General features: G+C 44.7%; 1 protein-coding gene across 6 annotated transcripts in view; it reads right to left on the bottom strand.

Moving 5' to 3' along the window:
- Positions 1-113: 113 nt before the first annotated feature.
- The window catches only part of MTMR3 (myotubularin related protein 3), an 85876-nt gene continuing 66201 nt past the window's right edge, over positions 114-19788 (bottom strand). For 3 of the 6 annotated variants that reach the window (XM_074921338.1, XM_074921337.1, XM_074921339.1), the window contains 8 exons: positions 19344-19529; positions 17803-17973; positions 15524-15669; positions 13455-14871; positions 10914-11024; positions 10293-10381; positions 8705-8731; positions 114-6286 (listed from right to left, as the gene is read on the bottom strand). In XM_074921338.1, coding sequence (XP_074777439.1) covers positions 6115-6286; positions 8705-8731; positions 10293-10381; positions 10914-11024; positions 13455-14871; positions 15524-15669; positions 17803-17973; positions 19344-19529 — 2319 coding nt within the window. In that variant the 3' untranslated portion in view covers positions 114-6114. The remainder of the gene's footprint in view (positions 6287-8704; positions 8732-10292; positions 10382-10913; positions 11025-13454; positions 14872-15523; positions 15670-17802; positions 17974-19343; positions 19530-19788) is intronic. The other 3 variants (XM_074921340.1, XM_074921341.1, XM_074921342.1) reach the window with 3 other exon arrangements.

Below are 19788 nucleotides of genomic sequence, written 5' to 3'. Positions count from 1 at the left end.
AGAAATCCAGTAATCCCTCACCGAAGCAAACACCTAAATATTGTGGCTTCTCTTCACCCTCAGCCCATCAACCCACCTGCTTGGTATTGCCCTGATGACTAAAAAGTTTTTAATTAAGAAGTTCTAATAGCAGAAGATGAACAATAATAGAGCAAAAGCAGTTGGACTATAGAGCTGCGAAGGGCCGCAGCAGCGAGGGTACGAGACGAGCGGGAAGCGAGGAAGGGAGCTGTCTGCTGAGCTTAGACTTGTCCAGCGTTTCCCTGAGGCCAAAGCCCCCAGACTCTGCTTCCCTTAGGTGTGCACGTAAGTAAATATTTGGGCTTGAAAATCTCCTACGTCCCTGTAGCTGTTGGGTTTCAAGGCCTTACCGTGTGTCAAAGCACAGGAAGCCGTCATGCTGTGTAAAAACGGGGAAGTGAGAGAACAACCGCGTGGCTCTAAACAGTGACGGCAGCAAAGTCCGTCGGCAGATCTGCACAGGGGAAGGGCTGGGGAGGGGCGGCAGCACACGGCGAGTGCAACACGAAGGGAAACTCGTCCTGTTGGAAGGGTTTGTGGAGCTGCCGATAAACCATCGGGATCCCACGTTCTCACCCAGTGCTCATCTCCAAAGCATGGGGCTTGGGGAAGCAGCGGTGCCTTCCATGCTCACTGCACGTCTGGCAGTTCAGATCACCTCTTTCCTATGTCTTTTCCATGTGTTTATGAACACCAGAATTACCTTTTCCTAATACATGAGCTATAATTTACCTAAAGATAAGCCCCACAAACTGGGAGCCCTGCAGATCCACCGAAACAGAAAACACAAGGGACTGTAAAATTGTCACTGTGTAGGAAAATGACAAATTTATTAAGATCTAGATATTCACTCTGAGGCTACAGCAGAATAAATGCTGTTACAAACAAATAAGCACTAGGGTCTAACACTTTATACTGCTGCTAAACAGCTCTCTGCTCTCATAGGTTTGCATGTTTTAAAACATTTAATGTTCTTGAAGTAATTAATCAAGACGTCAGATGTCATTTTAATACAAATTCCACCAAAAAAAATGTACAATCAAATGCATCACCTGTTGCCACTGCAAGGTAAAAATTATTTAATAACATAACTGTGGGAAATCGGTTTAAAAAACATATTTGTTAAATAGTAAGATAAAACTTTAGCAGCATTTAAAAAATTTGAGAGTCCAAAGAATATGGTAATCTTAAATCCCGAAATGCAACAATCCGAGCTCCGATGCCTGTGTTGTGTGGGTAAAACGAAGGGATGGGAATTCCTTATTCCTCTGCCTGGGAGATGGCATGTCTGCATGGCGTAGGGACAGCGAGACAGACAAACGTTTGTACAGACATGGCTGTATTGAAAGGTTACGTCTTTCTGCATCCTTGCTCTAGTGCTGGTGGATTCCCTCTTTAACAAAAAAATGAGTTGAATTGTTACAAAAAAAACTTCAGCTGCCCAGGCCTGCTCTGGGCAGCCTCCTCCTGCGAGGGTGCTGCACTGCCCCTCATAAAAAAAACCCCAGGAGCAAAGGCAGTGCCTGGCAGTGCAGAGCGCACCGCGAGCAGAGGCTGCGTCACTCCCCTTCCTTGCGACTCCAAAAAGAGCCCGAATCACTGCTCTTGCTCTTTAACCAAGAAAGGCATTTCCACGGAGCTCACGAGCTGGTTCTGAGCGATGCCAGCGATGGAATCTAGCTGAGGGCAGCTCTAAGGATGATGTAAAACCTGATCTGGATCCTGCACCTGAGCAAAGGTCAGAGGCCTGGCCTTCACCCAGCACAGCCCAGTGAAATCCCGTCTTCTAACTGACTCTGGACACAGTTTTCTCAAAACCTCATGCTGAGTAATTCAGGATCTATTAGGGAGACAATTATAGACTAACCATGAACACCTGCACCACCTGATAAATGAGCTCTGAATCTGCTCAGCTTTCCTGCATGTATTGCCCTGAAAGCTCAACGCCTCTCCCAGCGTGGGTGCCGTCCCTCTCCTGGGTAGCCGAGTGCCTCCCGGCACCTTCTTTCCCTTCACCACCACAGAGCCTTTGGTTTTCCTCCCTGCCTGCTGCCACTCACCAGGACAGTTCAGCTGTGATCACCGAACTGCTGCCCACCGCAAGGTGGCTGCTGCCCTACCTGGGGACCAGAGGGGCCGTCGCTGCTCGGAGATTGTCTCATTCCGCAGCCACTGACACTACTGGTGAGACTCCCGATAAGCCGCACACGCCACCTTTGCCTAAGGAGATTGTTCTACAGCACGTAAGACAGCACCAAAGGTGCCTATCGTGATAGTAACGCTGCCTCCTTGGAAGCTCTTGTGCTGTTTGAGAGCTGTAACAACAGAAAGAGGAAAGGACATTCGTTAGGAAGAACTGATCACCGGGCAATGAGCCCCTGCACGACGGCGGCTGCGCAGAGCTGCCAGGCCGCCGCTGCCCCTGATGGGAAGCCCTTCTGCACAACGGCTTCACACTATGTGGAAATTAAAAAGTTCTTTAACTCCTTCCAACAGTGGCAGAGGAGACCCGTGGGGCTTTGCTCAGTGTTTCTGAAGCAGAGAACATCCAAGCAGGGCGGTGTCCGGGGCTGGGAGTACTGGTGTGCACGTAACATCCGCAGCCGCCGCGCTACAGAGTAATGACTTACTGAAAAAGCACTTAGAAGTAACTCAAGTATGAAAGGAGCTATATAAAATCAAATTCTGGTGTATAATTGAAAACCTGCTGTTCCTTGGCATGTTCTTAATAGTGCAAAACATTATATATGCTTTGCTTTTTTATTCTTGAAGCTGTAAATACTACCACCAGCTGTGATCACGGCTCTGCCCAGAATCTGCAATTTTGATTAAATAAATACCATGAGATTATAAAGCAATTGTGCACAACATCTTGTGATTAGAACAGGTCTGTCCCAAAATAACTCGCAGTTGCTCAAGGAGCTCTTGAGTCCCCCTGAGAATTCAGGGCAAATCCTCTCTCTTGACTTCAAATATGTAAGAAAAGAAGTAACTGATGGCATATGAGCTTATGTGATGGGAGCGCAGGCAGCCAGGCGGCTGAAACGAGCAAGCAGTCCTAGGAAAACGAGAATAATTGGACCCTTGTGCAGGAGACTTTTGCAGGACAAACAGCAGTTGAGTTTTCCACCTTCTGGGAAAAGACTGAAAGACATTAAACCTGAGTGAGTTTGGTTTGTTCCCAAAGAGCCACGACTCCACCATCCAGCACTAAGAATAAGGCAGAAAGTGTGCAAATGAGAACCGAGCTCTGATCCCCCCACCCTGCGCTGCCGCGAGTGCCGGCGCTTGCTCGCTGCAGGGGAAGGGAGACGCAGAGCTCCGTTTTCCAAACATCACTGAAAACAGGGCAAAGTCCCTGCATTTGGGCTAACATCATCGGCTCAACGCTTTGAATTATGATGGTCAGTTAAGGGGAAAAGAAGAACGAGGTACCGAGGAAGATGAGACTCTCAGGCAGCTCTCCAGCCGCAGAAACCCGTGCTGATTGTACTGACAGGACCTGGTGGTGCACGTGGTTTGTGTCTTTTCCCCCTCCCTGGGACTCTTGCACCAGGAAAACCAAGCTTAATATTTTTTCTTCTAAGTTTAGGAGCAACAGTTTGTTGTTCCTTGCAAAGCCACACAGTGGAAAAGAAAGCAAGAGGAGGCCTGCTGCAGCCTCCTTTTCAAAGGCCTTGGTGTTTCTGCTGAACCTCAAATATATCCCCTACGAAGGACAGGGAAGAAAAATAAAAAATTAGAAAGTGTGTTAGCAAATGCTCCCATGCAAAAGTCTAAACTTTATTCACTTTTATTTATATATTTAACAATTCTAAAGTATTTACTTCTTGCTTTGACAAAAATGAAAAATATAGGAGCACTTTACTCTCTTTAGGAGAGAACGGTTATATATACAGCTATGGAGAGATACTGCTTCCTCCTTTACATACAAAGAAAAATAATATTAATAAAAAAAGTGCTTCATCGATCAAAAAAAGACTAAGAGCTGCAAGCATTTATTCACACTGTACATCACAGACCCCAAAAACCCGTATCATAACCTCTTGGCACCTGTCATTAGGAACTGCAGAATCTTAGACTTATTTTTGACTATTTGCACCACAAACCCACACAATGTTAGTGTGCAGAACTACACCATGTCCCCTAAAGTCACACCCCTACTCGCCCCCTCCGCGGGGAGCCGGAGACGGGAGCTGTGTGTTACCCTGTTCCTGCTCCAGGCGCCTCCACCTCACGCGGAACAGCAACGCCTACGGTTCTACTCCAGATACTCACTGCACTGGTTCACCAACAAATACTTCTAGATTACAACTCGACTGGAGAACCCGTCTTTATCTTTGCTTTTCCCTCCTGATGGTTTGAAAAACGTTTCCCAACCTGTACCGGGGAGATCCCAAGATGCTTCGTTCCCAGAGCCCCCCGCCGTTAGGGCACAGGCTGCTCTGCCAAACCAGCCTCCTCGACATTCTTTTTTGTCTTGCGAATCTTCAGCTTACGCTGCAGCAGTGTAACGATTCTTGCAAAGGGTGTGGGAAGTTCAAAGTCAAAAATAACATATCTTGACATTTCCCCATCAGACCTAACTAATATTCCGAGATGGTTTTCTCTCTGTGATACTCGCTTTGGATTATGTGATTCTGACATTCCAGGGAAGGGAAGCGCTCCTTTCCCAAAGTCTCTTTAGATTTTGAGCCTTTGTAGCTAGAACTCTCGAATACTCCAGCAGGATTCTTGAGAATATCACAAGAGAAGTTGGAACTTTCTCTAGGCAACACACTGCGAAGCAGGATCTACATTTCTTCCTCGCCAAACTGCACTAAGCAGGCTCTATCGAAAGGAAAAGGGGATGGGTACCTAACGCTCATTTAAAAACATATATTCAATAGCTTCACACTTTAATGAGGTGACTCTAAAAGCGACTCAGATTGGGACAGAAGGAAGAAGAGGAATCCATGATGTATTTCAGGTCTTTTAAAAATCCTCAGGCAGGTTTTTCCTATCTGGAGTATACTGAAAACAGACTGAAAAAGGAGGAGACATCCCAGGAGTCTTACAGGCACCAGTGCACTCCTCATGGGCCGAGTGCAGCGAAAACACCAGCAGTGTCGTGGCTGCTCTTTTGTTGGTTTGGATAGTCTCATTAAAGTGCGAGTCTGAACTACAGCACGGCGGCCTGTTTGAAGAAACCATGACAAGTGCACTGCTCCAAAAGTAGCTTCGCATTGAGTAAACCATCCTACAGACGGGGCAAGGATAGAAGTTGAAGGTCTTCTACTTTCCCACTGGGTTTTAAATAATGAATTGCATTTAGAGAACTTCCGGGAGGCGCCAGTGTAAAACCCATCCCAGCCCGGCAGCCTGTTCAGTGGCGCTCTGGCCTCCGGCCCACGAGCGTGCCCCTGCCTTAGCCAGCGCTGCCCAGGCGTGGCCACTCAGGGCCCAGCGCCAGGGCTGGTGGCAACCAGCGAGCAGGCCCGGAGCCGCCGAGCGTGGAAATCCGCCACCGGTTCCCCCTTCACGCAGCGAGGATAACTAAGCCCACTCTAAGAACAGAGAGGGAGAGTGCTCTCTTGGGAAAGAGATTCCCATTTCTTCTAGCAGCAACAGGTTCCCAAACAGCAGTTTCTTGTTTGGAAGTAACAGGAGTGATTGAAAGCACTAGCACTGACGCTACAGGTATTCACGCTTTGCACACTGGCTGGACTGATTCCCCTCTTCTTTCCTCCACAAAGTCGTCTGTCTGCAACAGTTCAGCAGTGGGACAGTTAAATACAAAAGGGAAACCTGGTTCTGGTGCCAGCTCCCTTCCCACTTCCACAATCTTCCAGCAAACAAACATATATATATTATTATATATACACACACACACGCACGCGCGTAGACACATACACACAGATAGGACAGAAAGGAAAGGGGAACAGCTGGAAAAGGAGAATCCCACAATCCAGCGGTACGTCCTCGAGGCCTGTCCTGCCGAGCAGTGTTCCACGCCCCAACCTCCAAAGTGCACGGCTCCCGCATCCTCCCAGCCTCAGCCCACCGAGAACCCGCCTGCACGGCGGCTCCCCCGCTGCTTCGAGGCTGGAACTTTTAATTTGATGTGGCAGTGATGGGTTTATCCAGTTCGAGATCAAGGCTGGAACTGCTGGGGTGCAAGCTGCTGTAGCACGATTTGCAGACTCTGCTGGGTTCAAAGAGCTGCTGACTGGGAACGGGCACCTTCTGGTTGCAGCAGCTGGAGCAGAACACATTTCCACAATTCCTTGCATCAGGAATAGAGGAGAAATGGAAAAAAAAAATATTAGAAGCAGTTGGACAAAGTTATACACGTTCTAAAATTATATTATTCACAGTGTTGTGATGGGGCCAGCCCTGGAGACTGCAGTTGCTCCTCCCCGGGTACCAAGAGGCGTGCAAAGACAACTCTCCAGTGTCTGTACCCTGGGCTACTCACTTCTAAAGCTGAAGCAGAGCTCTAGGAAACGGGTCCCAGAAAGGAGCACAGATCTTCCTGATACAGAACTGCAGCTCATTAAACGTCTCTGCAGTGACAACTCTTCTGTACAACCCTGTCTCGTGTCAAACCAGAGGGAAGTGACCCCCCATGGAACAGGGGTAAGCTCTCTCCCACGGCCGCAGGAGCTTGGGCATGCTGCCACTGTCACTGCTGCCCTGGGGGCACAGGGCTAAGAGGGGGGCTAAAACACAGCAATCGAGGGGCCTTCCCCTGCAAGGATGGGGGGGATGTGGGGTTCTGGCCCCTGCTCACACCACTGATCCACTTTGTGTTAGAGACAGATTGGATACTGCAGTCCTGGAAGGAAGCAGGAGTCTCTGCTCCTTTACTCTTCTGAAAGCGAGTGCTGGTAAGTACCAGCACAGAGACATTTTCTTCTGTTTCTTTCCAGTGCACTGCTGAAAAGTTTAAGCATGGGACAGCTGAAAAAAATTAAAACCCTGTTTCGGTTGATGCAATCCTCCCGTTGCCCCAACAGCACAGTTCCTTTTGCGGCGTTCCCAGCAGGCCCACACTTCAAAGTAAACTCAGTCAACAAGGATCATGCAAAGCCATGAGACGGGCAGCCAGGTACTTCATGCTCCGAAACGACAGCAACGCCGCGGCAGGGTGAGCACTCTCATACACATTCTTGTCAGATGTCAGCTGGTGGAGGCACGCTGGCACATGCACCTCAAGGAGCCAGGGATAAAATTTAAATCTTGAAAATAATTACCTTCTCTTCTTGCAGCCCCTCTCAAAACCTGCTGCTGCTGCTCAAGCTAGCTGGTGTGCCCTGTCCTCCAAACTCATCGATTCTTACAAGGAGTTTGGAACAGCACTCCAGGGACCTGAATTCTGCAAGTTTACCTCATGCCTGATGCCCTTTTCATTAACTCTTTGGCATCAGGATTTTGTGCCGTTATTATTTTGTGCTAGAAAAGAGTTGCTGCTGCCAAGAGACTGACAGAGAATTCTGCCTACACCCAGCAGCTTTGATTAATCCTTCATTGCCAAGAGACAAGATTTCCAGATGCTGGTCACTGATGGAGAAAGAGTCAGCAGAGAAATCCCATTTCTCACTTCAATGGGCTAATTTTCTCAGCTCCACACAGTGGCTCCTGGTCTCAAAGCTGTAACCCCAGCACTAGGAGGCTCACAACAGTGAGCCTTTCTGCAGTGGTTTTGAAGTCTTCTTAAGGGCCCTATTTTCTGATAGAAATTACTATCAGAAAAACAAGCAAGAATTAAAACAGCCCTGTGAGGTGTTATACAGAAACACCCTGTAGAAAAGCAGTTCCAACAACCCACAAAGAACGATTATCCAGCAGAAGGTGGCTGTTGACAGATGAGGTCAAAAAAGAACCAGAGTGATTAAAACAAATATCTGTTTGTTGTAGCTCACCAGCTTCCTACCATATGCTTGGACTCTTTTGTTGTTTTATCCTGTGATAGATAATAGTGTTCTGTAACTGTTCTCCCCCGAGCTTTCAAAAGCTCTGAACAACTCATTCTTTCTACCCTGGTGGTCCTCTGCTTCGCTTGAGATTAAAGAGACATGTTAAAAAACACACTGGAAAAGCAATCTTGCTCCTTTGAGGAAGGGTGAATTGAAATCATGCTACCGACACCTCCTCTTCTTACTGAGTCACAGAAGTTTATCCAATTTTTTGTGATACTAACCCTCTACCAGCTCTGCGTTACCAATTACTGCCACAGTATTTTCAGTCCTTCTAAAATAAGCAGTAGTTTTTCTGTCAACACACTGTACAGCAATATTAGAGTCATTTGATAACATGTGGACCTCTCCCAAAAATAAGGCAAAAAAGGGAAAGAATCAAAAATAAATGTATAATGGCTAAACTTGAAGGACAGTCTCATCTGAGTTAGAAGTGAAGCGTTCTCTGTTACTCAAACACACGATTTACTGATGGTGAGGTGTTAGTGTGATCCACATCCCAGTTTAAGCTACCAAAAGCCAAGTCCTAAATGCCTTTCTGTGAAAAGAGAGGCCTGTTTATACAGGATCTAAACATCCAACAGATTGTGCTAGCCACCCACAACTTACTTCTAGTGATTTCTAGGCAAGTGAAAAACAAAGAGGGGGAAGAGACCGAGTTAGTTTGGAGAAGTTACCAAGAAAACGCAGACAGACAACAGACAGAGGCTGTTGTAAATGCTCACCAGACTTGATCAACACGTTCAGTGTCCCTGCAAGGAGGGGAGAAAGAGCTCAGAGGGGAACGAGCGAAAGCACCAAACAGGGGCAACAAAGGAAGCTAGATGTTTTTATCCTGCTCAAGGCCTGTGTGGGTTTCAACTCATTTTCACTCTCAGGGAAGACGTTGAGCAGAGTGCCACTGATCACGGGGATTTTTGAAAACGTATGTTATGGAAATACTTGGGTTTCCTGTTGGTTGCCATTCCTTAGTGGTCTCTACCATAAGCAACCAGAGCCTATGTGGACAGCCTGGTCAACCCAGATAGTAGACATTTGAAAGCTGAAGAAACCAAGACACTCAAGGGAAATTTGCAACCAAACTTGAAACCCTGAGTCAATTTTAACTCCTCATGCTGTTGGGGGTGTCCTGTGTGCATCCATGCACTAGGAATTCTCAGAGCCCAGGCCTAGAAAACTAAACCATGGATGACAAGTATCAGTCAGCCTAGGGAGGCAGGGCAACAGAGCTGAATGGGTACACTTCACAAGAGGTACCACTAGGAGAAGGACAAAGGAAAACACCTCTTTAACTCTTATAAAACCCTTCAGAGGTGTACAACTGTATGCTTAGTAATTCTATTTTTCATCTGAAGCCTTAAGACATACAAATTTTCACAAACACAATGGGCATGAAAAAAAAAATCAAAGCCATTCAACTTCTATTTATTCTTCCCTGAGTTTGTTTATCTTTACAAGACAACTAAATGGAGCAAAATATTGAGTGGACGTAAACCAAGAAAGATGTTTATAACTCTCTACAACTTCAAAAAGCAATGAAGCATCAAAATGTGATAACTGTCATTTATTTAAATGATGGTTCTTGTAATAGTTTTCTCATGTCTAGAAATTGGGAATAGGAATTTATTTGAAACAGGAATCTGAGATTCTCTGTCTTTAACTAGAGTATGATCTAATCAAAAGGCCTCTGCCACCTGTTCTTCATTAAGCCCTTGATGTCCGCATTATCTGGTGCAGCCTCTGCTGGCAGTATGTTTGGCAAAGAAAATTCCAGAAAACTTAAACTTGTATTTCACATAGGTGTCCTTTCCATATTCTCTTACAAGAGCAATTTAATGAAAAAGGAAGAACGGTTAAAGAAGGAAAGGAGCAGATTTACAACCAGTAATGGGAAGAAGATGCTATTCATATATTTGCAGTATTGAACTACCGAATGTTAAAGACGACAAATCAGTTTTTGGTTTTTTTTATTACTTACACCCTTTTAAAAAGCTAAACAAGCAGCTGCCTCCAAATTCAGTTTGAGGAAAAAAGGCGGGATCTGTTTAGGCTGAGGTGGAGCAGATACCAAATGTGGCTTTTTAAATATATACACTGCATGAACTGAAACCGAACAGGAGAAACTTCTGTTCTCCCAAAGTGCTCGGTTCCTCCAGGAGCTGCACAGCTCTACTCTGAAACACTCAGTCTGACATCTATCCTTGGGAAAGGAACTTCGCGTCGAAAGAAAACCCTTTCCTGGTTTAACAGGAGGGAGCAATTCAAGCCATGGCCATGCCCCCCCCCGCTGTCCTCTGCCGATGCGCCGGTTACCTGCAGTGGTGCTTCCTGCTGGCAAGCCAGAACGCACTGTCACAGCCATAGCAGTGCGCAGCCAGGTGGTCTGGAAGCCATCGTGTCACCTGGGAGAAAGAAAAGCCAAATTTATCAAGGAGAGGGCAATTAATTAGAAACAAACCCACCTCGTTTGCACTCACGAATTCAAAGCAAAGCACCACGAGGGAAGTGCTGCTTCTATTTTAAGAGCACAAATTCAGTGTTTGCAACAATTGAAGACAGACGACAGAAATCTTCGCTTTGAGAACAGATATGCTAAATTCCCCTTAGACAAACAGAAATTAAGTCACGAAGGCTAATTCCCTGGTCTTTTTCCTGTGCTTTGAAAGTATCCAGGCCAAGACTCTTCACCAAGCACGTGTCCACCTAAGGCTCCCTCAGCTAACCATCCCTTCCAAGGCTTCTCAGAGACTTCATACACAGACAGCAGAGGGCTCATAGGCACAGGTACTGATACTTAAAGTATGAGACACAAGTGAAATGCGAGGAGGATAGTTCACAAGAAGTGGCACATGACCAAAGGCTGTAGGATAATTTGAATCATGAATATCCCATCCTACCGGAAGAATAAGCGATTTACAGGGATTTAGTCTGTACCTCTGTGTCCTGTTTATCCACCTGTTCCCAGCTGGCTTCAGAGAAAATCTCTGTGCTGCAGCGAGACAAGCAGTTCTGATCCAGATTGCTTTCCGAGTCGGGTATAGAAGTCTGTTGGCAAACAAACACAGCTGAACAGAACCTTCCCATATTCCTACTTCCATACAAATAAAAACCGGACAGTCGTGGGGAGGAGTGGAGTTTCCTGCTAGGAAAGAGCACGCTATGTCTGCACTGGGAGGGTAGATGTCATAACCAGTCACCTACCCACAGTGCACACGTGGCAGCAAAGGCCAGAGTACCTTTCTGAATGGGACTATAAATGCCACACGTTGAAGTGCTTGGTGCAGCAATGAATTGAAAAAAAAAAAAAAGCCCCACCAGCTAAAAAAAACCCTAACAGGTCAGTTTTGACCATCAGGATGATGTGAGGTAGAACGGATTTAAAATCTGTTTTCTGCTGTGTTAGCCCAAAGTTCTGGCAATACTTTGGGCAATTAACCAAAAAAAGCTGCTATCTGTGGCTCCAATTTCACAATCACATTTCCTTTCCAAGATTGTTTCACTTTCAAAACTAATATTAGTAATAACATATATCCTTTTGTCGGCAAAAATACAAGCCAAATCACACGTGGGAAACTCGGAATTTGAGCCATATATATTCTGCATGTATGTTGTTTGGAAGTAATGCTTCTTTAATACAGTCTATCCAGGTAGAGTTCTATTTCAACAAACTCAGCCAGCCCTTAAAATACACTAAAATTAGCAAGAAATCTTAAGTTAAAGTCTTTTTGTGCCTGAGGAATGGGCATCTCTGGAGCTCCAGAAGAAAACCTGTTACTCCCAAGCTAAGGCACAAACAGAAAGTAGAGATTAAATTCTCAGAAATGGTGAATTTTCTAGAGGACAGCGTGCTCTCACATCCAGCCCTACGCTGCAGTTTGTGAAGGCCCTTTAAAAATGGGAGTATAATAAATTAAGCCAAAGACCGAATTTCTCCAAGGAATCCAAGCTTTTGCCAGTGACAGAAGCCACAGCCAATTGAAATGACGCCGAGCTGAAATGGATGCCCAAAAGGAGCACTTAGTGCTGGTGTCTCCAATGTGAACAGCCAAGAAGGCTCTGAGGATTCAAATGTACCTGGGACTATCCAGCACCTCTGCCACTTCTAAACAAGATTAAACAAACAAAAGTTGGAAACCTATAATTTTTTTTCCAATTTTTCAGGCATATAAAACACATTACAATGTGTATGTAGGAAAAGAAAATTTCTGATGGGTGTTACTGTCAACAGCAAGAATTACAGGCCAATGCTCTGCTCAGTATTCAAACCCACAGGAAGACACAAACTCTGTTTCAGACATTCCAGGTCTCTTCACCTTCCCCTTCATGCCCCTTTCCTCCTCCTCCTGTGCCTGCCTGCTTCCCCAGGTAGCTCTCCCCTCTTCATTTATTTTACTTAGCTAATAATACTGGGCCTTAAGCTATGCAGCAACCTGCAGAACTGCTCAGTGCTCAAAGGCCTCTACAGAACAGGACTCCTGTTTGTTCTCTGCGTCAGTGTTACATTCAAGCAACAGTATAAGGCCAGTGACTGTATTTCTTTTGACTTTTTTATTATTATTTATTAGTCAAAAGAGGAGGCGAAATTAGGTAAAAAACAGGTAGGGAAGAAGCAACTTAAAAATCCACCCAAGACATACAGAGACATATAGAAAACTTGCCAGCTATTGAGATCTTGAATTTGGAATTACCCTTATTTAATTTCTGATTTTAAAATTTCTTTTGCAACCACAACTACATAGATCATTTAACCACTACAGAAATTAACATACCATATCTGAATCATGCCTCAAACTTAAGTCTCTACTTTTATGACTTTAAACACTTTTAAGTAAAAGCACAAACAGTTTTAAAGCTCCCTTAAAATTCTTAATTCATTGAGAAAAAAACCCTCATTGACATAAGGCTGTCACACAAAAGCTCTTTATTCCGGTTAATGAGCCTTGAGCAGGCCAGCCATCTGAAAAGGGGACAGCTTGAACTTCATGGTTTTGAGTGAACAGAGCAGCCACTGCTGCATCTTTCTTACCCCGAGCAAGCAAAGCACCAAGAGATCAGTCCTATGCTACTGTCCCAATACATGACACATCCACATCCTTAGAAAAATATCTCTGCCCATATATGAAAACAACAGTAAAGCAAATGTGGGGTTTTTTAATACGGCAAACAAGGGTGTTTTAAGTATGTCCAGGTACGTGTGAGTACACTGTGAAACACCCATCCTGAAATAAACCTCTGGTACATTTACAGTCAAACTGAAGTACAGTGAAAATATTAGTCATCATTAATTTCCACCTGCCATGTACTCATTCGGTCGTTTGACCTCTTCAGAATGACCTTGAAAGTTTCACAAAAGCCTGCATGGCCAAAAAAATCACTGCCTGACCAATGAACCAAGAGCTGAGAATACAGTGAGATCCAGAACGTGCCTAACTAGCCCACTGTTTCCAGCAGTGGCCCAATTACCATTTCACTTACCACTTCATCTCCATAATCGCCATTGAGGCGTAAGGAGCTATTCAGGAACTGGCTCTCCAACCGGCTCTTCAACTCTTGCACTTGCTTCTTCAAGGTCTCCACCTCCTGCTGATGGCCAGTTTCTATCTGGCGCAGGCGCTGCTGGATAACATCAGTGTAGACAGGCATCCCATCGTCGTCCAGGTGACTTCTGGCAGGTTGGTCTGGGCTGCTGGCTGCCTGCTGCTTACCAAGATGACTAAACATCCATTTTTGGTGCAAGTTCCTCAAGTGAAACTGTGCAGAACTACAGCTAGCCGTGGAGACCTGCCGACTCAGAGAGGCTTTGGTCCGACCGTCCTCTCCATTCACACAGTGTCCGTTTGTCGCATGGTATTTCGGGGGGATACTAAACCCCGCAGGCTTCTCTGTCATCTTGTTCTCAGGCTCCAGCTCTCCGTTACACACAATCTCATCTTTACATTCAGCTAAAGGCAAGGCACAAGGGGAAGGCATCGGGATGTGTGTGTTGCTGCTACCAGAAGTCCTGTGTAGTTTTGTTCCCAGTTTTTGAAGTTCTAGCATGCTCTCCCCCTCTGGCCTATTTTCAATAGTTCGAGAAAGTTCGTCAGCACTGCTGCTGATCAGGTGAGGTCTATGGCAGGGACCCTTCGGAATGAGCTCTTGCTTCGCTTCATTCTCTGTTAAGGTTTCTGTAGAACTTTCAATGTTGGATGTTCTTGCCTCGTGCGGGATTGTAAGAGGTAAGGGCAGGCCAGCCTGCGCTGTATTGTACAGGCTCTCTGCTTCTCCTTCAAGTTTGCTAACACCTTCTTCCTCCGTATTCTTTTGCACATCCCTATTTACAAAGCCCTCCAAAGGAGCAGTCTGTAGTCCTTTTGCCTGAGGTAACTTCTGGATGGTGTTACTGAGATCAGTATGCTCATCCTGGAGTCCTTTAAGCTCAGAAACACCTTGTGAAACTGGATGTGGATTGGATGCTGGATTGTTCATTGCAATACCTTTATCCGCCTCGGCTTTCTCACAGAGGTCACTGACATACCCATGTAGGTTTTCAGTTCTCTTCTTATCCAGGGCAATGTCATCCCCTTTGCCTGCTGTCTCTAGGCTACCCCTTAAGTGCTCCTCCAGACCAACATCATCTTTAGTGGCCTCTTGCAAAATGTTCTCCATCTGTCCCTCTGCCACACCAGCTGCAACAGAGAGTTCTGCTCCGACTGGAGCCCTGCCTTGTTTACCCAGGCTGTCTCCATCAAAGGAATCATCCCCCGGGTTACCGAGGCTGCTCAGCTCCAGAGACCGACGGTGCTCTTGCCACTTCTCATTGAGGCTGGGGTCACTGCTACGTCGATTGGTTGTAGGCACGCTGCTGTCGCAGGCTGTCGTCAGATTGTCAAATGATCTTGTCTTTGGTAATCTGTGAAGGTACAAATATTCAGAATCCCAAGTCAGGGGATTTTTTTTTTTTTAAAAGAATTAGTTACTACGGTTTAGAAACTTCTTCCCCCAATTAAGACAGTAACAATCTGTTAGCTAATGGACTTCCGTGAAGTATAATCTGGGAGCACATTTTGACCATCTGTAGTGCAGAGCTGCTTCAGTACTTTGTTTGCCATCAGGAAAATATGTTCAATCAGACTTCAAACATTCCCAGAATAATCCCTTTACCACAAAGCACAAATGCTTACAGTCTGGTCACACCTCCTAATTACCATGTACTCAGAATCATTGTACAAAAAAGCAAAGGAATAGTTATGCAACACAGAAAAAGAACTCAAATTCAAGACAACTAGATGAAAGCTCATACCCCACAAGGACATAAGGAATCCTACAAGGCTATGCAACACCCAGAGCTTGCCACTCTTCTCTCTGTTACACTATCACCTCTGAAATGTAACAGCTTTCAGAATGGAAATAATGAGAGACTGCTTTTGGCTAGGTCAAACAGTCCCACACACAAGCCTCTGAAGAATACTTCCCTCCCACCAAAAGTATTCTCCTCTTTATATCCCACAATATTCTCTGTTGATCTTACTTTACAGGATGGGATTTCTGGGCTCTAGGCTCACCTGCCCAGAGGCTGATCTTCAGGGCTAGAGCCTGGAACAGGGTATGGGGCACAGGTGTCATCAGCAGGTGTAGAGGGAGAAGAGCATGGCAGGTAAACAGCACTCCAGAGCATTAAATTACGCACATGGCACACTGGATACAGCACCTGAGAGGGAGAACACACAATGTTCAGTAATGGTAAACGGCTCACTTCCAGAATGCAGAGAGGTGTTCAAATCTGATTGTGGTAACCTGGGCTTATTAAAATTCAGGTTTGCAGCTGGGAGGCTTTGCTAGATCTCTGGATAACTCTGAAGGCCAGCGAGCAGCTCTGGCATTTTTAATCAGCTACACTTGGATATGTAATTATCTTTTCTTTCAGAGACAGAGGCTGAGGCATAACAATGCTGGCTTTCAGCTTCTCATGAATGAATTACTGCAATGTGCTCTGTGTGAATCTACACCTTAATAATGCTTTGGGGCAATTTAAACTGCTGAAGAATTCAGTGGCCCATTGTCAGTGCAGAGATCTCCTTGTACTTTGTATTATACCATGCCATATGAGAGCTGAACTAATAACCTCCTCCTACAGGCTCCAATTCATCAAAGCTAACCCTGTCTTTAATGGAAGCACTCATATGTTAAAAATTAAGTACATGCAGAAATACTTTGTTGAAAAGGCAGCTTGCTCTTAAAAGGGATTCCTTGACTGTGGAATATGCTTTCTGTTTCAGTTTAAAAACACCTTGGTTCATTCTATCAATTCTACTGTTTTCCCAGGCAATTTTCTTGTGGAAAAGCAGGCAATGGCAGAGAAACAGGTTTCCTCGCTGCTGAGCAGAGGGAGGGCTGGGGGGTGGCTTGCTTTGATGGATGCTGCTCTTTAACGACTATGGTTTTATAACAAATGTGGCTACATCACAAAGGCACCTTTTAAACACTGAAGTAAAAGCACAAAAAGGTGGATACAAGACAGGAAATTACCAAAACTCCCACATACAGACAAATTATCCTAATTAGCTCAGTAGACTACAGCTTTTAGTATTTACTGAGAACTGAGGTCAAGTCACCTAGACAGCATCTCCACTGCAGAATACAGCACGTAAGGGCAGCCCAAGGACAGGACCTGTCCACGCTGCCCACTTCACAAGCGCTCTCTAAGCTCCTCCTGGGCAAACCTGCTGCTATTCTCAGGAAAGTGTCCATAGCTTTAGGAGTCCTCACAAGCCCTATTTATCTGAAATATCTCATGCTTTTGGCTACCACATCCACTCTGAGGATGACAATGTCAGGCTGAAAAGTCTTGAAGGGCTCTCTCTGACATTGCCTGTCGCAATGACAAATGGGATCTGCACACAGTCTGAGTGCAGGCTGCACGTCCAGCATCCAGGGGAGACAGAGAGCCACAGAGGGCTGATGTGAATATAAAATTAGTCTTTTTGTAACAAATGTAGGCATAAACTCTGTCCTACTAAGCCAGGTTTTAATTTTACTCTAAAGAACAAATGGCTTTCATGTCTATCATATGCAAAAACATTGCATAGTCCTTACAGGTACCTCATGGTATCTGATACTTTTATAAACAAAAAGAGTTTAAATATTTATAAGTCTTTGTTGTCCTAATCACGATGACATTCAATGATTGCCTGTTTGTTCACATGCCCACCATACTACATCCCTAAATCCCTTACATGCCTTTTTTATCAAAGATACAAAAGGTAAGTCCCTTCCCAGAAGCTTCAGTGAGCTATTACTACAGAAGAGCCAAACTGAAAATGGGAAAGTATTAAGAGAAACAAAGATATACTAAATAATCTGTGTTCCTTTTTCTGTTTAGATTTAAGATGAAGACAGACAGTGTCTAGGTTTGTATGTGATTTTATGACACTTCTCTGACATAGCTTAGTTCTCCAGAAAAGTCCACTTGCCAAACACTGAAATGTGTGTCACACAAAAAAAGCAAAACGTTTAGTTACAGAAAACACATTTCCAGCATAGAGAAATTTCTGAGGTTGCATCTGACATTCCTCAAGCATCACCAAACTTAATGCAAGACTTGAAACCTCAGACTGAACAGACTGTTCAAAGGTAAACATCAATGAGGAGAGCTGGGCACGCTTTTCTGGAAATGCCTCTCCCTACGCTGTATTCCCAGTGACAGTTAAGCCATTATGATGTCCCACTGCTACGAGCTTGGGTATTTTCTTAAGGTACGAACTTCTGAGATCATCTGAGATCATCGTACCTGGGAGCCCCTAAGGGGACTCTCCCCGGGTGGTGGGGAATGGAGGATACATACAGATTCAGACTGGGAGGAGTAGAGCAGGTTTTTGAAGGCTTTGTTTGCTGCCCGCAGCAAAGACCAGACAGAACAGGTCCGTTCCTGAGTGTGTTTTTCTCCTCTCTCTTTCGCGTTGTTGCACAGGAATGTACCAAAGAGGCAAGAGTAGGTGTGCTGCACCAATTTGACCTGCACAGACCAACAGAAATATTGTCACATGGCAGAAGACATCAGCTTAATGTGAAAAACAACATTCAGGCTTAAGAAGCAACAAATCCTTTCTTTGCAGGGCAGTACGCCCGCTCCCTAAACACCGGTATGAAATGCACCCAGCATTTTTTGCATATCTCCTTATAAACTAATGTCAAAAGAATTCAAGCCTAGTAGAATCTTTTAAAATCGTAACTAAAAAAATTTAGGAAAAAATATAAAGATAAAATATTTGTTCATAACCAAGTACAGAAGTCTTGCTGATTCAAACTCATAGCCCTGTAGGATAGGCAAAGAGAATCATGATACCGGTTACAAAACATTACTGCAGCACAGAAATTCTGATCATTATTCACTCCATGCTGTGGCCCCAGTCTGACAAAACAGCTTAATATGAACTTAACTTTAAGCATATAAATGACTTCCACAGGATTATTCAGACGTTTAAATGAAGACAAGTACTTCAATACTCTAATAAATTAAGAGGTTTACTCTAAGAAGGCCAGAATACTAAGAGTATGTTCACACACAGCTCTGGTAGATTAGCAGTGTGCTGTGAAGCCAGTTATAACCTTATGTATCTCATTTCACAACTGAGCTAAGCTAGGACTGTACATATACTCAGTTACATGGCTGAGCTGGCAAGTGGTAATTCAAGTCAACCACAATCACAGGAATGTGCTTTAAATCTCTCAGTGGATCAGACACTTCATAAAAACTTTTATTCTTGAGATTACCAGTCCTGCAGTCAGCAACTGCCACTTTCGCAGAGACCTGCTTTCTCACCTTGAGAACGTTTTTGACCATCCTAGGCAAATTCCTAATAAGAGAGCTGTTCACTTCAAAAGAAAATAAAACACAGCTCGAATATCCTGACATCACTCGACTATCCTAAACATTTTTAGCAAAGAAACAGCAAAAATGAATGGAAAGTTAAAGGGCAGGTTGTTTTTAGAGGAATCTTCAAGTCAAAACAAGATCAAAGTAGTGGGAAGTTTATATTGCCAGTAATTATGATATTTTTCGTGGTATGCAGATGTATTATACCAGAGTTATTTTAGCACCTCTTAGGTGTAACTATTAAATTTGTATCATTTATTTGTTTCTTTAAAGTCTAAAAGAAGTCCTTAACAGTCCTGCTTCTGTGTTAAGAGTGAACAGATCTCAGGTCCCATGAAGTATACAAGTACTTTTGTCTTCTGTATCTGGGCAGTTTTCCTGTTACCTTTATCAGGCTGTAGCGTATCACAGATGGGAAAATCAAAAACCCCTTGGGGCTCTCTAGTATGTTAGCACTGGGTACTGTAGAAGCAGTTTATAAAACAGCAATCTCTCAAGCCACAACTCACAAGGAATGCTTCGTTAAACTCGAAAGAGCAAGGGAACTGCCTCTGGAGCTGATGGACGCAGTCCAGCCACTGTAAAAACACTGGGCAGCGCTCATTTAGGTCATCCGAATTCTCACCATGGCCACAGCGATCTGCAAACTTGTGGCCAAAATCCAGCCACTCCGTCTCCACTAGCACCTGGAAACCCTGCAGAAATGAAAGTACAGATTAAAAGTTCCCATTTCTCTTGAGTTCAATTTTCTAAGATGGTCTTAGACTCATGGGAATCACCTTATTACTGTGTCCTCACTACTATTTCCCTTCAGCACTGGCCTCATTACTTATCTTTACTGCTTTACCTAATGCCTCTGTGTTCTGAAATGCTGCACAATGAAACCAGGACAGATATGAATTCCCAAACCCACGTGAATAGGAAAGGGAATAAGGCAGGTTAAGTGTTCAGTGA

This window comes from Athene noctua, chromosome 17 (genome assembly GCF_965140245.1).
Source record: "Athene noctua chromosome 17, bAthNoc1.hap1.1, whole genome shotgun sequence".
Classification (NCBI taxonomy): Eukaryota; Metazoa; Chordata; class Aves; order Strigiformes; family Strigidae; genus Athene; species Athene noctua.
The sequence above is the reverse complement of the archived record's forward strand: the minus strand, read 5'-3'. Positions and strand labels throughout refer to the sequence as shown.